At 36.5% G+C, this 23,201-nt stretch overlaps 1 protein-coding gene across 9 annotated transcripts in view; it reads right to left on the reverse strand.

Moving 5' to 3' along the window:
• DMD (dystrophin) overlaps window positions 1-23,201 on the reverse strand; it is a 2,070,581-nt gene that overhangs the window by 1,281,946 nt on the left and 765,434 nt on the right. For 5 of the 9 annotated variants that reach the window (XM_034649817.1, XM_034649818.1, XM_034649819.1 and 2 more), the window contains exons 1-3: window positions 11,457-11,658; window positions 5,047-5,181; window positions 3,293-3,442 (exon numbers count right to left, since the gene is read on the reverse strand). In XM_034649817.1, coding sequence (XP_034505708.1) covers window positions 3,293-3,427 — 135 coding nt within the window. In that variant the 5' untranslated portion in view covers window positions 3,428-3,442; window positions 5,047-5,181; window positions 11,457-11,658. Of the gene's footprint in view, window positions 1-3,292; window positions 3,443-5,046; window positions 5,182-11,456; window positions 11,714-13,739; window positions 13,923-19,303; window positions 19,475-23,201 lie in introns of those variants that run through there. The other 4 variants (XM_034649815.1, XM_034649816.1, XM_034649821.1 and 1 more) reach the window with 3 other exon arrangements.

The following is a 23,201-nucleotide window of genomic DNA, read 5'->3' on the forward strand; positions in this document are numbered from 1 at the left end:
ATTTATTCTCATTTCCTTTAGAAACAATATTTCCTCTGTCTAACCCTTGATTTTTTAAAAGATTTTATTTATTTATGAGAGAGAAAGAGAGAGAGAGAGGAGAGAAGGAGAGGGACAAGCACACTTCATGCTGAGCACTCAGTCTGATGAGGGACTCAATCCTAGGACCCTGAGATCATGACCTGAGCTGAAGGCAGGTGCTTAACAGACTGAGCTACCAAGGTGTCCCAGCCTGAATCTTGATTTTATGTGTAATTCCTAAATTCTGTCCATGATTCATTCTTTTGGCTTATCTGGGGTGATGTCATGAACTTTACAGTTTTAACTAGCACGTGGCCTGGTAAATCCCACATCTGTATAACTAGTCTGGATCACTCTAACTTTGGAGCTATGTATCTCTTTTCCTGATTATGGAATATCCCTGCTAGACACTCCCTAAGTACTCTAGTAGACCCCGTTGATACCCTACCACAAAGTCCCTTAACCTCAATGGCTCTGAGTTCACCTAAAGCTATGGTGGCCAGTTTCTGCAAGTACTGCTACATTCCCACCTCAAAGACCTACATTTCTTAATTGGACTGCCCTCGACAGCCAGGAAGTGCAGGATTTTATGCACCTGAGGGCAATCCTCAAACAAAAACAGATGGAAATTGGTGGATAAACATTCCAGTTTCCATAAGCTCAGTGGGACAGTTCATGATTTCTTTAAAGCTCCCACTAGGACTAGCTCACTCACAGTGGAAACTCACTNCGTTGATACCCTACCACAAAGTCCCTTAACCTCAATGGCTCTGAGTTCACCTAAAGCTATGGTGGCCAGTTTCTGCAAGTACTGCTACATTCCCACCTCAAAGACCTACATTTCTTAATTGGACTGCCCTCGACAGCCAGGAAGTGCAGGATTTTATGCACCTGAGGGCAATCCTCAAACAAAAACAGATGGAAATTGGTGGATAAACATTCCAGTTTCCATCAGCTCAGTGGGACAGTTCATGATTTCTTTAAAGCTCCCACTAGGACTAGCTCACTCACAGTGGAAACTCACTGATAAAAGTACCCTTTATCAACCGTCCAAGTTTTGGTTCCCCACTCTCCCCACCCCCTCACTTGTCCTTCTTGGTATTATCTCTCAAATTAACTACTACCATCTAAGTGCTTGACTCAGGGATTGCTTCTGGTTGGTATCAAACTTAAGCAGGCACCTCGGGATCAATGGAGATAAAAAGTGACATGTGATTTTGCACCTCCAAACTTGCTTTTTTTTCTCATTTTCTCCATCTTGTTTATGAAAAATAACAGCTATCCAGTCACCCAAATCAGAAACCAAGCTGCTCTCCTAGACTTTTCATTTTCACTGTACCTATCACCACTGCCCTTGTCTTCAACTGACATAAAAATACCACTTCTTCCTTGGTCTCACTACCTGCAATCTCCCTATCTCTTACACCACCTACTCTCCACAGTCACTGCGGAGGGAATATAATCTGCTTGTGGCAACTCTCTTCTCCTTCCCCCTTTATACTCTTTAAAAATATTTATTTATTTACTTACTTACTTACTTATTGAGAGAGAGAGAGCTAGTGAGCATGAGCAGGAGGGGAAGAAAGATAGGGGGAGAGAATCTCAAGCAGATTCCACACTGAGTGCCAAGCCCAACACGGGGCTCGATATCAAAACCTGAGATCATGTCCTGAGCCAAAAGCAAGAGTCAGATGCTTAACCGACTGTGCCACCCAGGTGGCCCTTCCCCCTGACATTCTAAACCCTTCAGTGGTTTCCTGAGTGCGTGGTTATACACCAGGCTGTTTGAGAAGCATTGGTCTCCCTCAGCAAACTTGCTGATGCCTACTTGTTCAGGTCTACCTCCAGACACACCCCACTTGCACCTTACACTCAGGTAAAACCACATGGTTTGCAGATGTACAATGATAACCAGCCTCATGCTTCTAATTCTTTGCATGTCTATGTCTACCTGTCTGGGATTGCCCTCCTACATCTGCCCATTTGGCTATCTCCTATTCTGATTTTAAAATGTTCACAGGGCTGCCTGCTAGCTCAGTCAGTAGAGCACACAGCTCTTGATCTCAGGATTGTGAGTTCAAACCCCATACTGGGTGTAGGGATTACTTTAAAAAATGTTTTAAATCTTAAAAAAATTACAATGTCGTCCACAATGAATTTTCTCTAGAAAAGCTACCCCAAATGCCTTCCTGTGCTGACCCACAGAGGTCTGCACCCTTTTTCTGTGTTCTCTAATCCTCTGTGATAACTTTTAACACAATTTTTTGCATCTTATAAGGACATTATTTTTGTTTTCTGAACATACTAAGAAACCAGTGAATTTTTGCTTAACTACTTAATGTCTATGAGTAATGAAGGAGAGGAAATTATCCTACTTACTACTTAACCTTAGAACACTGTCTCACATGTTAGAGACACACAGAGTAAATGGATACACAATTAAACTTCATTATGATCTACTTGTTCTTTTTGAGAAGTAATCCATTCTTGATTTAGGAGAGTATATGTAAAACACTATTCAATTGGGAGTAATATGCTATTTTCTCTTAACTTTGATTGAGAACATTCAGAAACCACATGGTTTAATTTTTACATATTAAAATTCTTCTGTTACATATAAATTAAAGCTCTTTAGTATTACTTGGGAAGAATAAACAATATCTAGGGTACTAAGGATCACACATATGACTAACAGATTACACGTGACCATAATATGTGTGTGCATGTGTTGAAAAAGGTGGGGGGGGTGCCTGGATGGCTCAGTCGGTTAATCCTCTGACTTTGGCTCAGGTCATGATCCCAGGGGCCTTGGATCAAGCCCCACAGCCAGCTCCCTGCTCAGCCAGGGGTGGAAGGGGCGTCTGCTTCTCCCTCTCCCTCTGCCCCTCCACCCTACTTGTGTTCTGAAAGAGGGAGAAAGAGATGAGGATACCTACACATATTAGTTAATTTTGGGAGGGAGGGAAAAGAATCCTGTGGCCAGATAAGATCCGATTTTGAATAGTCAGCTTGTAGACTTGAGCATATCACTGTATTCGGTATGTCTCCATTTCCCGTTAAAACTCACCCTTTATAATGTTTTTGTAAGATAAAATGATAGAAAACACATGTAAATAATTTACCCACACCTGGCATGTGACAGACAATTTCTAAAACCTGGAAGTTGAGCCAATATTTAAAGTATTCTTTGTTTTAACTGAGAAACCTAAAAGTATTCGCTAGGTATTTATGCAAATCAGTTTAAAAAGATTTTTCACTCTTATCGTCATACCTCTTCATGTAGCTCTCTCCAACGAGAATTAAATGTCTCAAGTTCCTCATTGATCAGTTCGTCCATGACTCCACCATCTGTTAGGGTCTGTGCCAATATGCGAATCTGATTCGGGTTATCCTCTGAATGTTGCATCAAATTTTCAAGTGACTGAAACACATTTGCAATAATTACTATTTCCCTTCTTTTTCTAAATATATTGAATTAACACAAAATGCTCAGTATCTTCTTATTTACATATCATTAAGTTAAAAATAATTTAAAGCAATACTGAATTAGGATAATAAAACATGAAAGACCATGGTTACTTAAAAAAATATGATGTTTCTGCATGCATATCTTCATGAGCCTGTGGCAGGATTGTGGACTGGGGCACTTAAAAATTATCCACAGCCACCTTCTTCTTTGATGTCCTCTACTCTTACACCTGGAAAGGTAAAATACTCAATTTCTCAACTTCTGTTACAGCTAGTGATGGCTAAGTGACATGATTCTGAACAATACGTAGATGAAACTCAAAAGCAGAATTTCCCTTCCCAAATTAAAAAAAAAAAAAAAAAAGGTACAACCTCTAGAAGAAATCCCTTTGCCCTTCATACTTTTCCCCCACATACATAGCTTGTAAGTGGAGCAGGCATCTTTGGATGGAAAAGCAATAAAGATGAGGATGAAGTCCTTTAATATGATCATTTACTAGGATAACTGCATCATCACACCCTTTGTTCTGGCCACCGTCCTTCTACTAATGCACTGTGTGTGCTTCAACTTTTTTTGGAAGATGCATCACATTGCCAATTCACAAGGAATGCTTGGTCAGTTAACATCTCTGATTAGCACAAGGCCAAACTTATAGTCCATTTGAGGCCAGTCTCATTGTTCTTTGATACCTCTTCAGGTTTTACAATCCTCTCAAGAAAATAAGTTAGATGTATTATGCTTAGTTTCTTGTTTTAACGCACTAGAATCTCAATACTATCTAAAGTGACATTTTACATTTCCTTCACATCTTAATTTATGTACATTATTTTAGCATATTTACACAGGGGTTGCACTGCAAATGGCCCTGTGTACAATACATTTGGCAAAACTACATACTTGTTATTTACATAAAGGGTCATCCAAACATACAATAAGATGCACAGAAAGAACAGAAATGATTATTATGAGAAGTTCACATAAATCAAAGTTTATACCTGCCAATTCCTCTAAATTTTACTTTTGAAACATCTTCAGGGTAAAACTTGAAAATGTACTTAGAGTCTGTAGTACTAAAATGTCTGAACATTTTAAAGATACATTCCTAATATCAGAGCATCCACATTTAATACCTTACAACATTCTGTAAGGTATAAATTTACGCTTTTAAATATTCTAAAAGTATGTTTCAATTCAATAATTGTAGCTTTTAAACTGGAAATAATGTTTCATATGATCATCATCGTTTAGCTCTACTCTGAAGGAGCAAAACGGTACCTTCACACTGTCTGTACAGGTCTGCGGTAGATTTAAATAGGTAAAGAGATGTGTCAACATAGAACTTTGTCATATAGAATAAGGCAGATGTCCTCAGGAAAAGGTTATTTAAATCCTTTTACGACCTCGAGACTGGAAGCTTTACAGAAGAAACAAAGGCTTCATCCTCAGCACCAGGGCCTGGGGAGGCACAGCAGCCACACTATCTGTACTGTTTTCTACCTGGTCCTGGGCATCCACTGCATGGGAATTTTTCTCATTCCGATGAAGTCACAACTTACATCAAGCACCTCGGAGATTTCCTCAGCTCCCCCAGGGATATTTTCAGTGGTTTTCAGTTTGAATTCTACTTCATTGAGCCACTTGTTTGCCTTCTCCAAGTACGACAATAACTCATGCCAGCACGCCCAAACTTCCTAAGAAAGAAATACATATCACAGATGAAATACGTGGTAGAAGTGACTATGGAGCTTTGGAATTTTCATTTTTAAAGCTGTGAAAATGGAACAAGTTTATTTTACATTGTTCACCTTTCCTTTGCAGTAGATAATTAAAAAAGCAACTAGTCATGTTGATCAGCTAATACGTTTATAATTACTAATCATTAAGGAAACATCTTACTACAAAAATTAATTAAAGAGTCAGTGATTTGCTTTTTTAAATAAAAAACTCATCAAAGATACAGTCTGGAAAATAAAAAATAAAAGCATACACAAAAATAAATCTAACATCTCAAAACATTAACCATGACTACTTTTCTGTGAGCTCCTTTAAACTTTATCACATGCAAGTAATTTGATAGCTAACATTAAAGTACAGATTTAGCTACAGAGCTCTTTTCACTAAACCTTACATCATTTAATTTTTCTGTATTACTAAGAAGACATATTTTTAATGAAAATCTAAAGTTTCATTTAAGTGGCTGTATTATTGTTTTCTTAACAGTCAAAACTTACAGGGTAGTTAGACTATTTTTGGTTTTGTTTGCTAATATATTTGTGGTGAAGATCACCATGAATATAGATTTTTTCCATATTTCGAATTATTTCCTTGAGGTGTATTAAGAGGAATATGACTAATAACTATTTCAAGGATAGGACTATTTTAAATTACTTTTGATACATATTAAAAAATAATTACTGTAATACACAAATATGCTTATATATAAAAAAGCAAAACTTTAAGATTGCAACCAGAAAATACTAAAGAGTATTTTATAACCTTGGGATGGGAAAGGATATCTTAGGTAAGACATTTTGTAAAAAACAAAACGAAACAAAAACAAACCAAAAAAAACCTGAATAAATCTGATTATAATAGAATTAAACCCTTCTATTTATCAAAAGATACCATGAAGAAATCAAATACCAGCCTCAAACTTGAAGAAAACAATTGCAAAATTTGTAACAGATGAGTAAAAAAGAAATGACCCCAGGTCAGTTAAAAGGTAAAAAGACATCCCAATAGAAAATGAAAGGAAAACCTAAACCAGCATTTCAAAGAAAAAGATATATGCATATCCAACAAATACATGAAAATATGTTCAACCTCATTAGCAGTCACGGGAATGTAAGTCAAGATTACATGATATTTATACCATGTTGACTGACACAAATGAGAAATTTCACAATTCCAAGTGTAAGAAAAGATACACATTAACAAAAATTTGTATTTATTGCTGGTGGGTGTGTCTACTGGAATGACCATTTTGGAAAACAATCTGTCATTCTAGTCAGGTGAATATTCACATACCCAACAATCCAGCATATATATCCTCAGAGAAAGTACTTTGTATGGACACCAAAGACAGGTAAGAGAATGTTCATTTCAGGACTTTTCGTAATAACTAAAATGTTTAAAACCACCTTATGTCTGCTAACCAGAGAATGTAGAAATACACTGTACTACATTTAAACACAGAACACAGAAGTAAAAATGAAAATTTCATCACACAGATAACATGGATGAGTCTCAGACACAAAAATGTTGGGCAAAATGGGCAAGCCCTAAAAAACTAAGTATTATAGGTTATGATTTTTTGTAACACTCAAAACAAGCAAAATTGAGCAATACATTATTTAGGTATTCATGTGAGTGTGATAAAACATTTTTAAGCAAAGAAATAATAAAGGCAAATTTCTGGATTATGGTTATGTCTACTGAGAAAAAAGCAGGAAGATGCACTAGAGGATAAAAATACAAAAATGGTCATTTCCCCCACTAGGTTTGAGATTGTAAATATCGGACAAATCTATAAAAACAGTAGTGCAATCACTACCACCTGCTACCACCACCCCCCACACTCCACAAAAAATAAAGCCAAGGAAGGAAATTTTATTTTAGGAGAAACCAAAAATTCTGTCAGATTTCCTACATTTTCACTCTGCTTATAGCCCTTGCAAATGATGGAGAGCAGTCCCTCTCTATTGATGAAAAGAATCAGTCCAAACTGTCTTGCCACCCTACCAATACTTGCTTAGTATTTTATGTACAGTTTATTACAGAAAGTGAAATTAAGTATTTTGCTTTAAAAGGTGATAGAAAACTTAAATCTGGGCCATTTCCAGCTCCTGCTGGACTACAGGTAAAGATCCCAGTGGGAAAATATAAATATCTCCTTAAATACCCGAAGGTACTTTAGAGCTTTGAAGATAAGGAGATGTGATTGGTAATGTGTCTTATTAACTTTGGTGCAGACTGAGGTAATGAACTACCTTGCTGATTTAACCGTCAGGATGGATGGCCTCTTGTGTCCTCAATGCATCTGAAGGACGCAGCTGGAAAGCCTGAATGTACTGGCTTTACATGTCACCTTTGCAAAATAAAATGTAGTCTTGCAGCCTGAATTGGAGCTAAAAGCCACTTAGACTAACTGTTAGGCTTAGCAGTTTGGAAGTCAAAGCTACTTGGAAATCACAGAATTCACAGTGGCTTTGAAGAGATGACAATTGAAGAAGAAACTTCCATTCAAAATAGCAAATGGAGCTGATGCGGCATTCTCCCCAACCCCTACTTTCATGATACTGAAATGCTGGGTAAAATATAAAGGACAACATTTAAGTTCACCGGGTTGCTCTATGAAATATGAAAATCCTCCTGGAGCAGAAACAAAGAGGGAAGTTAAGTGCATGCAGAGGTTGGGAGGCCAAGCTTAACAAAACACTGGCATATCACAACAGGATATATGACATACCAGCTAGGGTATTCAACACTAACTTGGGATGAAAAAAGGGGCACTGGTCTCATGAAGTCCAAGGAGATAGAACAGCATAAAGTTCTGTGCCACCTATCCTGGAAACAAGAACTATAAAATCCCTATCCACTGGAGTAAAAGGAATTAGCAAGGAAGCTGAGAATCCTTTGGATTTTAGTTGGAAAATAAGGATTCACCCACTAGAAACTGAAACCTAAGTTTATATCACACATGAGAGTAGAACGTAATTATTCTACAACTCTGGTAGGAACATTAAAAAAAAAAAACTCATAAGGACCCTCTGACAGCCCAGAGAAGAAAGGATATTCAGTAAAAACAATTCCTACTACAAGTGAGCTCAAAAACAAAAAATTACAAGCCACGTGAGAAAATTTACTGCCATTTGAGGCAGTCAGTAGTTGTAATGAATGTAGAATCTGCAACTTACACTCTAAAGATGACACAAACGTAAGGAATTTGAATAATAAATAAGTTTAGCCTGCTGTTAAAAGTTGCCAGTAAGATCTCTTTTTCTTGAGACTGGCAACTACAGTTCATACGTAAGAAATAAAAGGGCTAAGTTCCCTTATTCTATGCAAAAAAAAAAAANCAAAAAAAAAAAAAACAAAAACAAAAACAAAAAAAAAAAACTTCTGCGACATGTTTTCACAAGCTGTGGTCTAAATAGAGGGGGCTGACGGGGAGGGCAATGGGGGAGGATATGAAGAAGGAAGAACTGGAAAGTGAGGCAATTTTTTTAAAGATTCTATCTTTTAAAGTAATCTGTACACCTAACATGGGACTTGAACTGACAACCCTGAGATCAAGAGTCATGTGTTCTACCAACTGAACCAGCCAGGTGACCTTGAGGCAATTCCTTTTCTCAACTTTTTACTGTGGTGTTTAGGGGAAACCCATCTCATCCCTTTTCTTTAAAGGATCTAAAATAATACCACTCATCAATGGGTGGGTACATTCAGAAAGAAATGGTTGGCATGCATTCCCTACTGAGATGCTGGTATGACCAAAGAGGAATCAAGGAGTTACAGGAGATGTGATCTGCCGGAGCTTGCTGGCTAAGCTGAAATGTGATGGAGAAATAAGACTCCAGGGCATCATGGAAACATGGGTTTAAAAGATGTAACTTTCAAGAGAATGTGGTTTAAGGCTACTGGCAAGAGTCAGCCTGAAATTTTGTTGAATACTCCAAGGCACCAGGAATGAATAGGAGATCTTTGGGGGGGGGGTTCAAAGTCTATATGCATATGGATCCCCAACAGATCACATCAAGTCTATAGAGAACAAGCCAGATCAAATGGTTATAACCTATAGAATCTGGTGATAACATATTCATCATCATAGATGTCTATGAGTGTTAATAAAAGGGTATAGCAACTGTGACTTGGCAAAGAGAAGGACATTCATATGGAGAATGTATTTCCCCTCATTATTCTCCCTTAAACCAACACTACACAATCACTATCCAGAAATTGAGTGGGAGGAGGGGATGCCAAAATCATTTTTTTTCTCACTCCCACCTTTGGATAAATTGCTGAAGCCACAGATTAATCTAAACTAATGGAAGATGTTAACAAACTATGAGATCAAAATTTAAATAAAACTAAATTTCAATAACTAAAAGTGAATGAAAAATTATGGGATCAGACAGCAATAGTGATTAGGAAGTCAACTACTAGTCAGAAAATGAGGTTTGACATGGGTGGTTACTGTTATTGGAAAACCAAAACTCTTTCATGCTCATTACTCATTGAGACTTCTCAACCAAACAGACTGCATAGGTTTAAATTGTTTAACAAAAGGAAGAAAGAGAATCAATTATGCAAAAGCTGAAGATTACATAAAAGAAGAGATAAATTTTCTAAATAAGTAAAATCTTAAGAAATAGAAAATAAGGTCTTTGAAAAAATACAAAATCATACCCACACATGTATATAGGTAGATGTGTATATAGAGATGAGTATATTTATACAACAATAGTCAGTTCAAGAGATAATTTGAGAACTAGAAGACAGATTTCAGAAAAATACACAGAATCCAATTGACAGAGATAAGTATCTAGAAAATATTAAAGGGAAACCTTTACATAATAGCAAATGATGACAGATGAGAGCTACACTTGTGGTGAGCTTAGCATGATGTGCAGAGTTGTTTAATCACTATGCTGTACACTTGAAACTAATATAACACTGTGGGTCAGCCATACTCAAAAAAGAGAGATGGACAGAGAAAAAAATCTGTCATATTAGTGCTGAGAGCTACAGAAAATAAAACAAAGAACGGGAAAGGAAGAGAAGAGATGACACTATGGGTCCCAGGGAAGTCAGAACTAATTCACTGTCATGTTACAGGAGGGAGGGATTTTTGTATCTAGAAAATTGCTTTTTGACAATATTTTAAAATGAAACTCCTGAATATTTTCTTACATTCTTAATTTCTTTACATCATTATTATTCTCTGCTTCGTATTACTCATGTTGTTCATGTAAAAGATAGGCCAATCCATCAGAAATCTATTTTGGGATATGTTTTCTAAAGGGATCTTTTATTTTCATACTAATAAATTTTTCAAGACTATTGAGTTATCCTTCTATTTCTCATCTGTAATTACACTTATAGCCTCTTCTATTTGTACTGAAGTCATATAGTCATACAGTCCCTTTTTAGCCCCTCTCCACTGGTTTGGAATACATATGAATTCTTTATCAACTGTATTCACTAAGATGACTCAGTTCATGTGGGGGAAGGGGCTTAATTTATAGCCCAGCTAGTGGGCAGTCTCTGGCAGCATTGGCTTTTGGTGCTAGGTAAAGTTTTGGGCTCCTCGACACAATCCTGTTAGTAAATAGTATTTTCACATGAAGTCTTTATCAACTATTTTCAGATAATCTAAGGAGTAAAGCATGTGGAAAGGATAAAGCAGGACTTAAGGTGATACATAAATATAATGTAAAATGTCCCTCCAAAAGACCTAGACAACATGTCTTATGAATAACCCTACAGGGCAGAGCGATTCTTAAAGACAATTATAAAAAATATACTTCTTCACAAAATACCTTTCTGCTAAGATACTTATGGTTTTATACACATTCAAATATATGAAAGAATAAAGACCAGTTTTTATAAATCTTGAGGAAACTTATTTATAAGATTTTTGTGACCTAATAATAATAATGGTAGTAATAAGAAGAATTAGAACGAAACTGCTCACATTTATTGGGCACTAAACTAAATACTTTAACTAGAATAGCTCATTTAATTTTCTCAGCACCCTATGGAATAGCTATTTTTTGTCCATTTCACAGATAGGAAACAGATTTATACAACGTAAGCAACTGGCCCAAAGTCATAAACTTCTAAGTACCTTTGTGAGGAATCTGAGTGTAAGTAGTCTTAACACCAGTCCTATTCTTAATCACTGTGTTTCATGTAGGATAATAAACTGACACATAAATAATAAAGATCAAGAAAAGCAACTGACTTCCAAGGTCTTGCATTTGCCATTGAGCCTGGTGCAGAGCCACTGATAGCTGGTGGTTAGAGTGTCAAGTTCCTTTTTTAAGGCCTCTTGTGCTGCAGGTGGAGCCTGAACTATGACACTATTGACGGACTCAGTAAGGAGTTTCACTTTTGCTTCTTTCTGCTGGGCTTCTTCTTTAGCTCTCTGAAAAACAAAGAATGCTCTCTTACTTGATAGCAAGGCAATGGATTTACTTACAAAGTGCATTCCTATGTATCATGTACTTTCCTCCCCCACAAGATCCCTGTGAGGAGATTAATAAAAATAAATCCAGTAGTGACTACAATCACTTCCACAAATTTAGGTTTAGTTAAGTTAAAATTTGAAGTTGGAAGGAAAAAAATTATCAGAATATAATAGCTCTTTCATCAGAATGCTGTGCAAGCTAGTCAACATGTGGGTATTTGTGATATGCTCTCGCACCCTCTTTCATATATATGTGGGTGTGTGTGTATATACACACATACACGCACACAGACATATATAGGAGACAAGCAAGAAACACGTATTTCAATACTAACAAAAATATCCCATATTTTTGAATTGAAATCATCTCAAAATTACTCAGATGAATGAGTAACACTGAAATCAATATAAATGTCACTGTTCAAATCAAAGATAATTAATATAGAAAAGTCTTCTTAATGCTACATCCAGGACCATATTTTGAGAAAAGAAAGTTCTATTCAGTAACCAAACACATACAAGAGAAGAGAAGAGCAGCCCCTGAAAGGAGGGAGACTCACCTGGTCCGCAGCTATGCCTTTGGTCTTCTCCCATGGAACATAAAGTATTTCACAGAAAATCAACATCAGACAAGGCTACCCTGTTACTACTGTGGATCATTCAACAATACCACTACATTCCATAATCATGTTAGAATACATACAAAGCGTAAACTGCCCAAACCACAAAATACCTAACAAGTCCCTGCCCCCATTAATTTGAGTCTGTGCTACCTTCAACATCACTCTAGCCCTCCTTCATTCTAGGACAGATTTATTAAGATGCCCAATCACAGAGTTATTCCCACTTACTGACAACATGCAATCCAAAGCAAAGCTCTTCAACTCTCCCTCAAATCATCTAACACAAACCCAGATCCTACAACAGGTTGTTTCTAATATGCTCTAACTCATACAACCCATGGTTCCCCAAAGAACTCACTACCAGAAGTACTAAACCCAATTTTCCAACTACTGCCCAATTATATGAATCTTGCTGGAGGCCTTTAGCTGCAGGACATTTATACTCGACTTTCGATGTGTATCTGCATATCTCTCTCTCTCTCACACACACACACACACACACACACACACACACTCACAATGTATCTTTCATTTGAGTTACTCCAAAGGCCAACCCTGAGATGAGCTTTCAAGCATAAGGAGTTTATGTGCCATGTAAAGCAAATACTGGTATAGAAACGGGGAATGGAGACAGAATGGGGAAGAGAGATTATAAAGTTACACTTATTCAGCTCAGCAACCAGTGTTGGTGACTAGTTTAATCATGTTGGGAAACTCTGGGAAACACATGCCTCAGGGGTATCACACTCAAAAGGTGAAGAACTGGGGTACTTATACATCATCTCCCATCATTGGTTGAAGGCTTTTGGGGGGATATTAATTTCATAGTAGTGAAGCCTGACACATAGATGAGAAAAATNTGGAAAGGATAAAGCAGGACTTAAGGTGATACATAAATATAATGTAAAATGTCCCTCCAAAAGACCTAGACAACATGTCTTATGAATAACCCTACAGGGCAGAGCGATTCTTAAAGACAATTATAAAAAATATACTTCTTCACAAAATACCTTTCTGCTAAGATACTTATGGTTTTATACACATTCAAATATATGAAAGAATAAAGACCAGTTTTTATAAATCTTGAGGAAACTTATTTATAAGATTTTTGTGACCTAATAATAATAATGGTAGTAATAAGAAGAATTAGAACGAAACTGCTCACATTTATTGGGCACTAAACTAAATACTTTAACTAGAATAGCTCATTTAATTTTCTCAGCACCCTATGGAATAGCTATTTTTTGTCCATTTCACAGATAGGAAACAGATTTATACAACGTAAGCAACTGGCCCAAAGTCATAAACTTCTAAGTACCTTTGTGAGGAATCTGAGTGTAAGTAGTCTTAACACCAGTCCTATTCTTAATCACTGTGTTTCATGTAGGATAATAAACTGACACATAAATAATAAAGATCAAGAAAAGCAACTGACTTCCAAGGTCTTGCATTTGCCATTGAGCCTGGTGCAGAGCCACTGATAGCTGGTGGTTAGAGTGTCAAGTTCCTTTTTTAAGGCCTCTTGTGCTGCAGGTGGAGCCTGAACTATGACACTATTGACGGACTCAGTAAGGAGTTTCACTTTTGCTTCTTTCTGCTGGGCTTCTTCTTTAGCTCTCTGAAAAACAAAGAATGCTCTCTTACTTGATAGCAAGGCAATGGATTTACTTACAAAGTGCATTCCTATGTATCATGTACTTTCCTCCCCCACAAGATCCCTGTGAGGAGATTAATAAAAATAAATCCAGTAGTGACTACAATCACTTCCACAAATTTAGGTTTAGTTAAGTTAAAATTTGAAGTTGGAAGGAAAAAAATTATCAGAATATAATAGCTCTTTCATCAGAATGCTGTGCAAGCTAGTCAACATGTGGGTATTTGTGATATGCTCTCGCACCCTCTTTCATATATATGTGGGTGTGTGTGTATATACACACATACACGCACACAGACATATATAGGAGACAAGCAAGAAACACGTATTTCAATACTAACAAAAATATCCCATATTTTTGAATTGAAATCATCTCAAAATTACTCAGATGAATGAGTAACACTGAAATCAATATAAATGTCACTGTTCAAATCAAAGATAATTAATATAGAAAAGTCTTCTTAATGCTACATCCAGGACCATATTTTGAGAAAAGAAAGTTCTATTCAGTAACCAAACACATACAAGAGAAGAGAAGAGCAGCCCCTGAAAGGAGGGAGACTCACCTGGTCCGCAGCTATGCCTTTGGTCTTCTCCCATGGAACATAAAGTATTTCACAGAAAATCAACATCAGACAAGGCTACCCTGTTACTACTGTGGATCATTCAACAATACCACTACATTCCATAATCATGTTAGAATACATACAAAGCGTAAACTGCCCAAACCACAAAATACCTAACAAGTCCCTGCCCCCATTAATTTGAGTCTGTGCTACCTTCAACATCACTCTAGCCCTCCTTCATTCTAGGACAGATTTATTAAGATGCCCAATCACAGAGTTATTCCCACTTACTGACAACATGCAATCCAAAGCAAAGCTCTTCAACTCTCCCTCAAATCATCTAACACAAACCCAGATCCTACAACAGGTTGTTTCTAATATGCTCTAACTCATACAACCCATGGTTCCCCAAAGAACTCACTACCAGAAGTACTAAACCCAATTTTCCAACTACTGCCCAATTATATGAATCTTGCTGGAGGCCTTTAGCTGCAGGACATTTATACTCGACTTTCGATGTGTATCTGCATATCTCTCTCTCTCTCACACACACACACACACACACACACACACACACTCACAATGTATCTTTCATTTGAGTTACTCCAAAGGCCAACCCTGAGATGAGCTTTCAAGCATAAGGAGTTTATGTGCCATGTAAAGCAAATACTGGTATAGAAACGGGGAATGGAGACAGAATGGGGAAGAGAGATTATAAAGTTACACTTATTCAGCTCAGCAACCAGTGTTGGTGACTAGTTTAATCATGTTGGGAAACTCTGGGAAACACATGCCTCAGGGGTATCACACTCAAAAGGTGAAGAACTGGGGTACTTATACATCATCTCCCATCATTGGTTGAAGGCTTTTGGGGGGATATTAATTTCATAGTAGTGAAGCCTGACACATAGATGAGAAAAATGGGATGCAGGAACCACATAAAGTCCTTACATCCAGAAATGCAGGTCTGGCAGGGGGAATTTGGGGCTACATACAGTGTAGTGGTGAGCGTAAGGGGAGATGGGCAAGAAATGGACAAGGTCAGCTATAAAATGCCTTCATATTTTTCAACACAATTAGCCTACGCCTTTGGACTTATTCTCATGATGCCTCAAAAGTATATAATACGATGGCAAATGCCAAGATGCTTTGAATATTAAGCGATCGCCTTCACAAATTTTGATGTAATTGATTAAAAATTTTAGCTCAAAATTCTTAAATCTATTTTTGGCATTACTGAACATGAGGTTTGTTTCTACACAAACTATATTTTGACTATAATAATTTTAGCTTACAAACAATTTTGACAACCATTAATCACTACATGCTGTTGTGTGCTATGTCAGACATGCCGTACGTGCTACTTTGTTACATCTTCAACAAAACCTTGCAAGATGCGTTTTGTCATCTCTATATTCGACATCAGAAAACTGATGTTTCCAAGTGTTTAAGAAAGTCATCCTGGAAACTACATCCTTTCTTTCTCATCATTTCTGTTAAGCCCATCTCAAATCCTCCGTGAAATGAAGGAGCATGCTGTACTGGATCCAATGAATGAAATTACATTTTATACAAGTTATAAACAACCGATACAACTATCAAAAAAATGCAGGATGAAGAACACTTCTTCCTTCCATTTTTTGGCTTTCATAAATTCTTAAAAAAAAAAAACAGGCCTGGAAGCTGGAAAACGGTTAGAGGAGAAACGGAGGTAAAATTTCTCCAATGAAAGAAAAGAAAGAAAACTAAATGATTGGTATAATTTGGATGTAATCCTCGTCAGAAATGATGTATTTTCTCCCTTTTATTTCCATGAATCTAATCCAACCATTCGATGAAGACACACCTTTCATTGCCTCTATCTCAAACCCGTGGTTCTCAAAGTATGGTTTCTTGGAACCACCTTGGAACTTGTTTTCTAGTATCACCTGGAAATTTGTTAGAGGTAAAAGTTCTCAGGTCCCATCCCAGACTCATGAATTAGAAATTCTGGGGTGGGGCCTAGAAGTCTGTGTTTTAACAAGTCCTTTAGGTGATCGGGATGTGCACTCAGTTGTGAGGATCACATTCTAGTCTGTCATACAATGAAAGCAGTAAATTCATTTATGTAATTCTGGTAAGCATGAGGACTAGAGTTACAATAGTGTAAATTTAAAACAAAATGAAGAAAACAGTTAAAATTGAAATCTCAGAGATTTTTAAAGAATTTAATATAAAGTTTCACCATTTATTCATTGTAGAACTCTGAAAGAATTTTCAAGTCAGATAATGCTCATCAAATACTCCCAGAAACTCTTTAATATTAATTGAAAAGTTTTGTTTACAGGGAAAAAGTAGTAAGGAAAACAGCATAATCATTTTCAAGTAGAAACCAGGAGATAAAAGTAAACAAACAGAAGGCTGTCTCTACTTTTTCTCTGAGTAAAATAGGGAGAAATATCTGAGTAGGTCTGCCAGTTTCTTTTGACAATAAAGATAAATTTGCTCTCAACATGAGCACAGGTGGAAGCCTGGACAAGGTACCATCACTACCCTCTAGGTAGTGAAACAAACCTAAAGAGATTACCTTGACTGGCAGGCAAAAAAAATACAAGAAATTGGATCTTCTTGCCAACTTCCCTGGCTGCTGTTGTCAGAGGCTGTCTGAGCTTTTCCTCTTTTCAATATTACCCCCATCCTGGAGCAATTTCATAGCCAGATCAATTATTTAAAGAAGTAAGTCAACGTGGACTAATTGGTTGGGTTACTCATCTCAAAAACTGTATGCAAAATTTCAAAATTTGAGACAGCCTGCTTTCTAGCACTGGAAAAGAGAAAGGGATCTGCCTGGGTGGTTTGCCAGATAGGCAAACTGTTCAGGGAGAGAGGGAAGAGAGCCAGAAGAGGGTCAGAGCCAAACACAGGAACTGGGATAAGTACAGCAGCTGAAGGAACACAAACTCACTGCTGATTATCTACTTAGGGATCTGAGGCAGTGGCTACTTAGAGGAGGTGAGGAAAACAGCCACCAGGAGAATGGGATGTGAGGAGAAAGGCAACAGGGATGGCACATGACTCTAAAAGAAAAGAAAACAAAAGAAAAGATAGCATAGTTTGGAATAGCTTGGGATGGGATAGCGTGGGATGGAATGGCATGACATATATTCAATATTCTTGGTTCCATGACAGATAAAGCCCGTGACTATGAGTAAATTATTCACCTATCAGGGTACTTCAGTTTTTGGTTCAGCAAAGAGAAGTGTGGACTATTTTCCTTCCAAAGTATCTTGTAGCTCTCACCGTCTACGGTGATACAATTTTCTTAAGAGCGATCTCCCCACATTCAAATTTAAAATCATTACAGTCTTTTGTTTGAAACTGTCCAATGGCTTTCCCATTTTCATGAACTTCCCCAACCCTACGAAATTCCTGTTAGCAGGTACCTACCAACACCCTCAAAATCATCTCAGCTGATTTATCCTATTTTACTCTGTGCAGGCTGGCAGGCCTCTTTATCTTTCCAGTCAGCCTTAGGGTCTTTACAGAGGTCTTACCTCTGATTGGAATGTGCTTCCATAGTTTTTTTTTTTTTTTAGCTTTTTCTTAGGATTCATATCTCAACTCCCACTTAACCCCTAATTATTTTTTATTTCACATTCTTGGTTTACTTGTTAGTCAAATTACCATGATCTCAAAAGAGTTTGTTTATTTCTCCATTCACTGCCTGCCCTCCCCCCCCACTAGAATGTAAGTTCCACGAAGTCAGGTCATAGTTATGTCTTGCTCACCACAATTCAGTGTCTAAAATGTATTTAGCACATAGTAACCATAAAATTAATGTTTGTTGCTTAAATGAATGAATGATATATGGTATTATTAGATTAGAATAATTATGTAGTTTTTAATACCCTGAAAACTATTATTGTTTAAATACAGTCTTCCTTATACATTTTAATTTTACTTTCTATATGTGACTAAAGCTGCATAATCCACTTAGAATAGCTTGGGATGAGATGGCATGGAATGGAAGGGGATGCAATGAAATATATTCAATACTCTTGGTTCTACCACAGGGTCTTTGAACGCCCACTCTGAGCCAGGCAATTTACTTACATTAAGTTTCAATTCTCAGTTCACACATTCAAGTTAGAAAATGATGTGGTGTAGACACGACAAATTAGAGATTACACTGACTGTCCAGTTCTCCAAGGCCATCCTGAAATGCCACTGCAGAGATTCTACTTCAGGCCTTACCTCCCAGCCCCTGCTCCGTACTAGTTTTCTTGGTCCTAAGTTACCATGACTTCTTTATCCTACTGTTTGAGAAGAAGTCCATGTAAACTCAGTCCTTTTTATTCACATTAAAGGCCATCAGTTAAAGTATTTAGTATTCAAATGCTCAGAAATCCCTTTAAAACGCCCAATGAACACAGCCTGTTAGCTACATTTTCAACTGTCATTGCAGTAACACTTGGCATATTTTCCATTTGAATTTTCATCACTAGAAATAGCTAATGTGAGTAGCTGATTCCAATTGCTTAATACTGTATGATGTCATGAGGAAAATGTTGCTAATTGTGGTTCTCAATATTTATATTTTGACCACAATGCAGTAAAATTAATAAATAAAAAGTTTCAGAATCCATAATGTATACCAAACTTGAAGCCAAATTCATTAAAAATCAACCTCCCCCATTAAACCAAGGAAAGAACAGGTACTATAGAATCACAATGTTAAGCAACGATGCATCTTTCTCTTTTTTTTTCTTTCTTTGCTTCATTTTATCTGGTTTATTTTACCTTCATCTCCTCAACTGCTGTCTGTAATTCATCGGGGGTTTTATATTCGAAATCTCTCTCCAGGTATTCTTCCTCAGCTTGCGTCATCCATTCATGCATCTCTGACAGATCTTTCTGAAGACTTACGGTTTTATCCAAACCTCCCTTTAAGGCTTCCTTCCTGGCATAGACCTTTTATAAAACAAACCAACAAGCAAAGCATGAATATTGAAAGTCACAACACATTATCATTATATTATTACTGAATGGTCTGTAAATAACAGAAAGCTTAGATAGAAAAGATGAAGCAAGAAGTAAGAAAGCTTATATGAATGAGGAAATAACTCATGGCTATTGATTACACTTAATTTCACATAAGTGTTAAAATAAGATATAGCATTTACGTGGCATATGTAATAAAATGAACATATTCCCCCATGACTATAATTTAGCTGTTGTGTGTGGCTATGCTTTTCTGTGAATAAAGAATAGAGAAAGTAATTTTTTTATGTGTTTCAGTTGAATATGTAAATTTATTGGCACAGTATCTAATGTTCATAAATCTGAGTCTACTCCCACTTAATTTTTTAAATTCTTTTTACTCTTTCGCTTTAAAGAATGTATCATACAAAACACAGTGTACAAAGTGGCAGGAATAATTGTAAATACTTATACCCCTAACATGGGAGCACCCAAATATACAAAACAATTAATAATAAACATAAATAAATTCACTGATAATAATACAATAATAGTAGGGGACTTTAACACCCCACTTTTAGCAATGGACAGATCATCTAAACAGAAAATCAACAAGGAAACAATGGCTTTGAATGTCATTTTGGACCAGATGGACTTTACAAGTATATTCAGAACATTTCATCCTAAAGCAGCAGAATACACATTCTTTTCAAGTGCCCATGGGACACTCTCCAGAACAGATCACGTATGGGGTCCTAAATCAGGCCTCAACCAGTACAAAAAGACTGAGATCATACCATGCACCTTTTCAGACCACAACGCTATGAAACTTGAAGTCAACGGCAAGAAAAAGTTTGGAAAGACCACAAATACAGGGAGGTTAAAGAACATCCTACTAAAGAATGAATGGGTTAACCAGGAAATTAAAGAAGAAATAATGAAATACATGAAAACAAATGAAAATGAAAACACAAAAGTCCAAAACCTCTGGGATGCACAAAAGCAGTCCTAAGAGGGAAGTACATAGCAATGCAGGCCTACCTCAAGAAGCAAGAAAATTCTCAAATACACAAACTAACCTTACACCTAAAGGAGCTAGAAAAAGAACAGCAAATGAAGCCTAAAGCCAGGAGAAAAAGGGAAATAATAAAGATTAGAGCAGAAATCAGTGATATAGGGGAAAAACCCACCAGAATAGATCAATGAAACTAGAAGCTGGTTCTTTGAAAGAATTAATAAAACTGATAAACCCCCAGCCAGACTTATCAAAAAGAAAAGAAAAAGGACCCAAATAAATAAAATTAGGAATGAGAGAGGAAAGACCACAACAAACACCACAGAAATACAAAGTGGCATGAATGCTATTCCATTCACCTTTGAAGATAGCCACATATTAGAAACAGATCCAAATGTGCTTCTGTGCAGAATAAGTTAAACTGTGAGATACACATATGCACAAAATGGGATACTATGTAGCACCAATACATCTCTACTGAAGTGAAAGTGGTCCCATATATAATTTTAAGCTTAGAAAGCAGGTTGCAAAACAGTTAAGTGTGATAATAGGAGAAGATTTGTGCATTTAAAGCCTCATACATTTCTGACACATTTTTTATAATAATTTTTTATTATATTATGTTAGTCACCATACAGTGCATCCTTAGTTTTTGAATGTAAAGTTCCATGATTCATTACTTGCATATTAACACCCAGCGCACCATGCAATACGTGCCCTCCTTAATACCCAGCACCGGCCTATCCCATTCCCCCACTCCCCTCCCCTCTGAAGCCCTCAGTTTGTTTCCCNTAACACCCAGCGCACCATGCAATACGTGCCTTCCTTAATACCCAGCACCGGCCTATCCCATTCCCCCACTCCCCTCCCCTCTGAAGCCCTCAGTTTGTTTCCCAGAGTCCATAGTCTCTCATGCTTCATTCCCCCTTCCGTTTACCCCCCCTTCTTCTTCCCTTTCTTCTCCTACTGATCTTCCTACTTCTTATGTTCCATAAATGAGTGAAACCATATGATAATTGTCTTTCTCTGCTTGACTTATTTTGCTTAGCATTATCTCATCCAGTCCCATCCATGTTGCAGCAAATGTTGTGAAATCATTATTTTTGATGGCTGAGTAATATTCCATTGTATATATGGAACACATCTTCTTAATCCAGTCATCTGTTGAAGGGCATCTCAGCTCCTTCCACAATTTAGCTACTGTGGACAATGCTGCTATGAACATTGGGGTGCATATGGCCCTTCTCTTCACTACGTCTGTATCTTTGGGGTAAATACCCAGTAGTGCAACTGCTGGATCATTTTTTTACAAAAGAATGTATTACTTATTAACCAGAAAAATTGTAAAACTTTAAATATCTCTAAGAAAATTGTGCATGTTGCAAAGCACCCTGTTACAAAGCACCCTGTTGTACCACATTGAGGAAAAAATCTCAGCTTGGTACTAGAATGATTATATACTGCTTCTCTTTTACCTTAAAAAGGAAATCTAATCCAATGATGTTAATTCTTTTCTCTGAAATGGAGTTCTATCTTTTAAGTAACGGAGTTTTAATTGTACAGTATTAACATATAACACATAGTTTCAGTGTTATGAAAGTTTTATGTACCTTACTAAATACTAAATATGTGCAGAACCATATTAATTTTCCTTATTCTTTAAAACCATCTTAAGGCTGATACAATTAAATTAAAAGAACTTTAAGTTCTTTACTCTCCTTGGTGAATGTAGTGCCTGATCTATTGAAATGTAAATAAATGCTTCACTGTGACATAGCTAGAACAATATGTCTAACAGTTAAACTAATTAAAGTATAAAGGCTATCTGCATAATCAATGAGCCTATAATCAGTGTAAGAAAACAGGTCACTCAATTTCTATTTAGATGTTCTGATTTAATCTTTTTAGGCAGTNTTTTTTACAAAAGAATGTATTACTTATTAACCAGAAAAATTGTAAAACTTTAAATATCTCTAAGAAAATTGTGCATGTTGCAAAGCACCCTGTTACAAAGCACCCTGTTGTACCACATTGAGGAAAAAATCTCAGCTTGGTACTAGAATGATTATATACTGCTTCTCTTTTACCTTAAAAAGGAAATCTAATCCAATGATGTTAATTCTTTTCTCTGAAATGGAGTTCTATCTTTTAAGTAACGGAGTTTTAATTGTACAGTATTAACATATAACACATAGTTTCAGTGTTATGAAAGTTTTATGTACCTTACTAAATACTAAATATGTGCAGAACCATATTAATTTTCCTTATTCTTTAAAACCATCTTAAGGCTGATACAATTAAATTAAAAGAACTTTAAGTTCTTTACTCTCCTTGGTGAATGTAGTGCCTGATCTATTGAAATGTAAATAAATGCTTCACTGTGACATAGCTAGAACAATATGTCTAACAGTTAAACTAATTAAAGTATAAAGGCTATCTGCATAATCAATGAGCCTATAATCAGTGTAAGAAAACAGGTCACTAATTAAAGTATAAAGGCTATCTGCATAATCAATGAGCCTATAATCAGTGTAAGAAAACAGGTCACTCAATTTCTATTTAGATGTTCTGATTTAATCTTTTTAGGCAGTTGGCAAAGTGACAATAATATTGGAATGACTAAGGGAACTTAGCCAAAGACTTATAGTAAAAATATATATATATATATATAATATATATATATATATTATATATATATTATAT

Source organism: Ailuropoda melanoleuca, chromosome X (assembly GCF_002007445.2).
Source record: "Ailuropoda melanoleuca isolate Jingjing chromosome X, ASM200744v2, whole genome shotgun sequence".
NCBI lineage: Eukaryota > Metazoa > Chordata > Mammalia > Carnivora > Ursidae > Ailuropoda > Ailuropoda melanoleuca.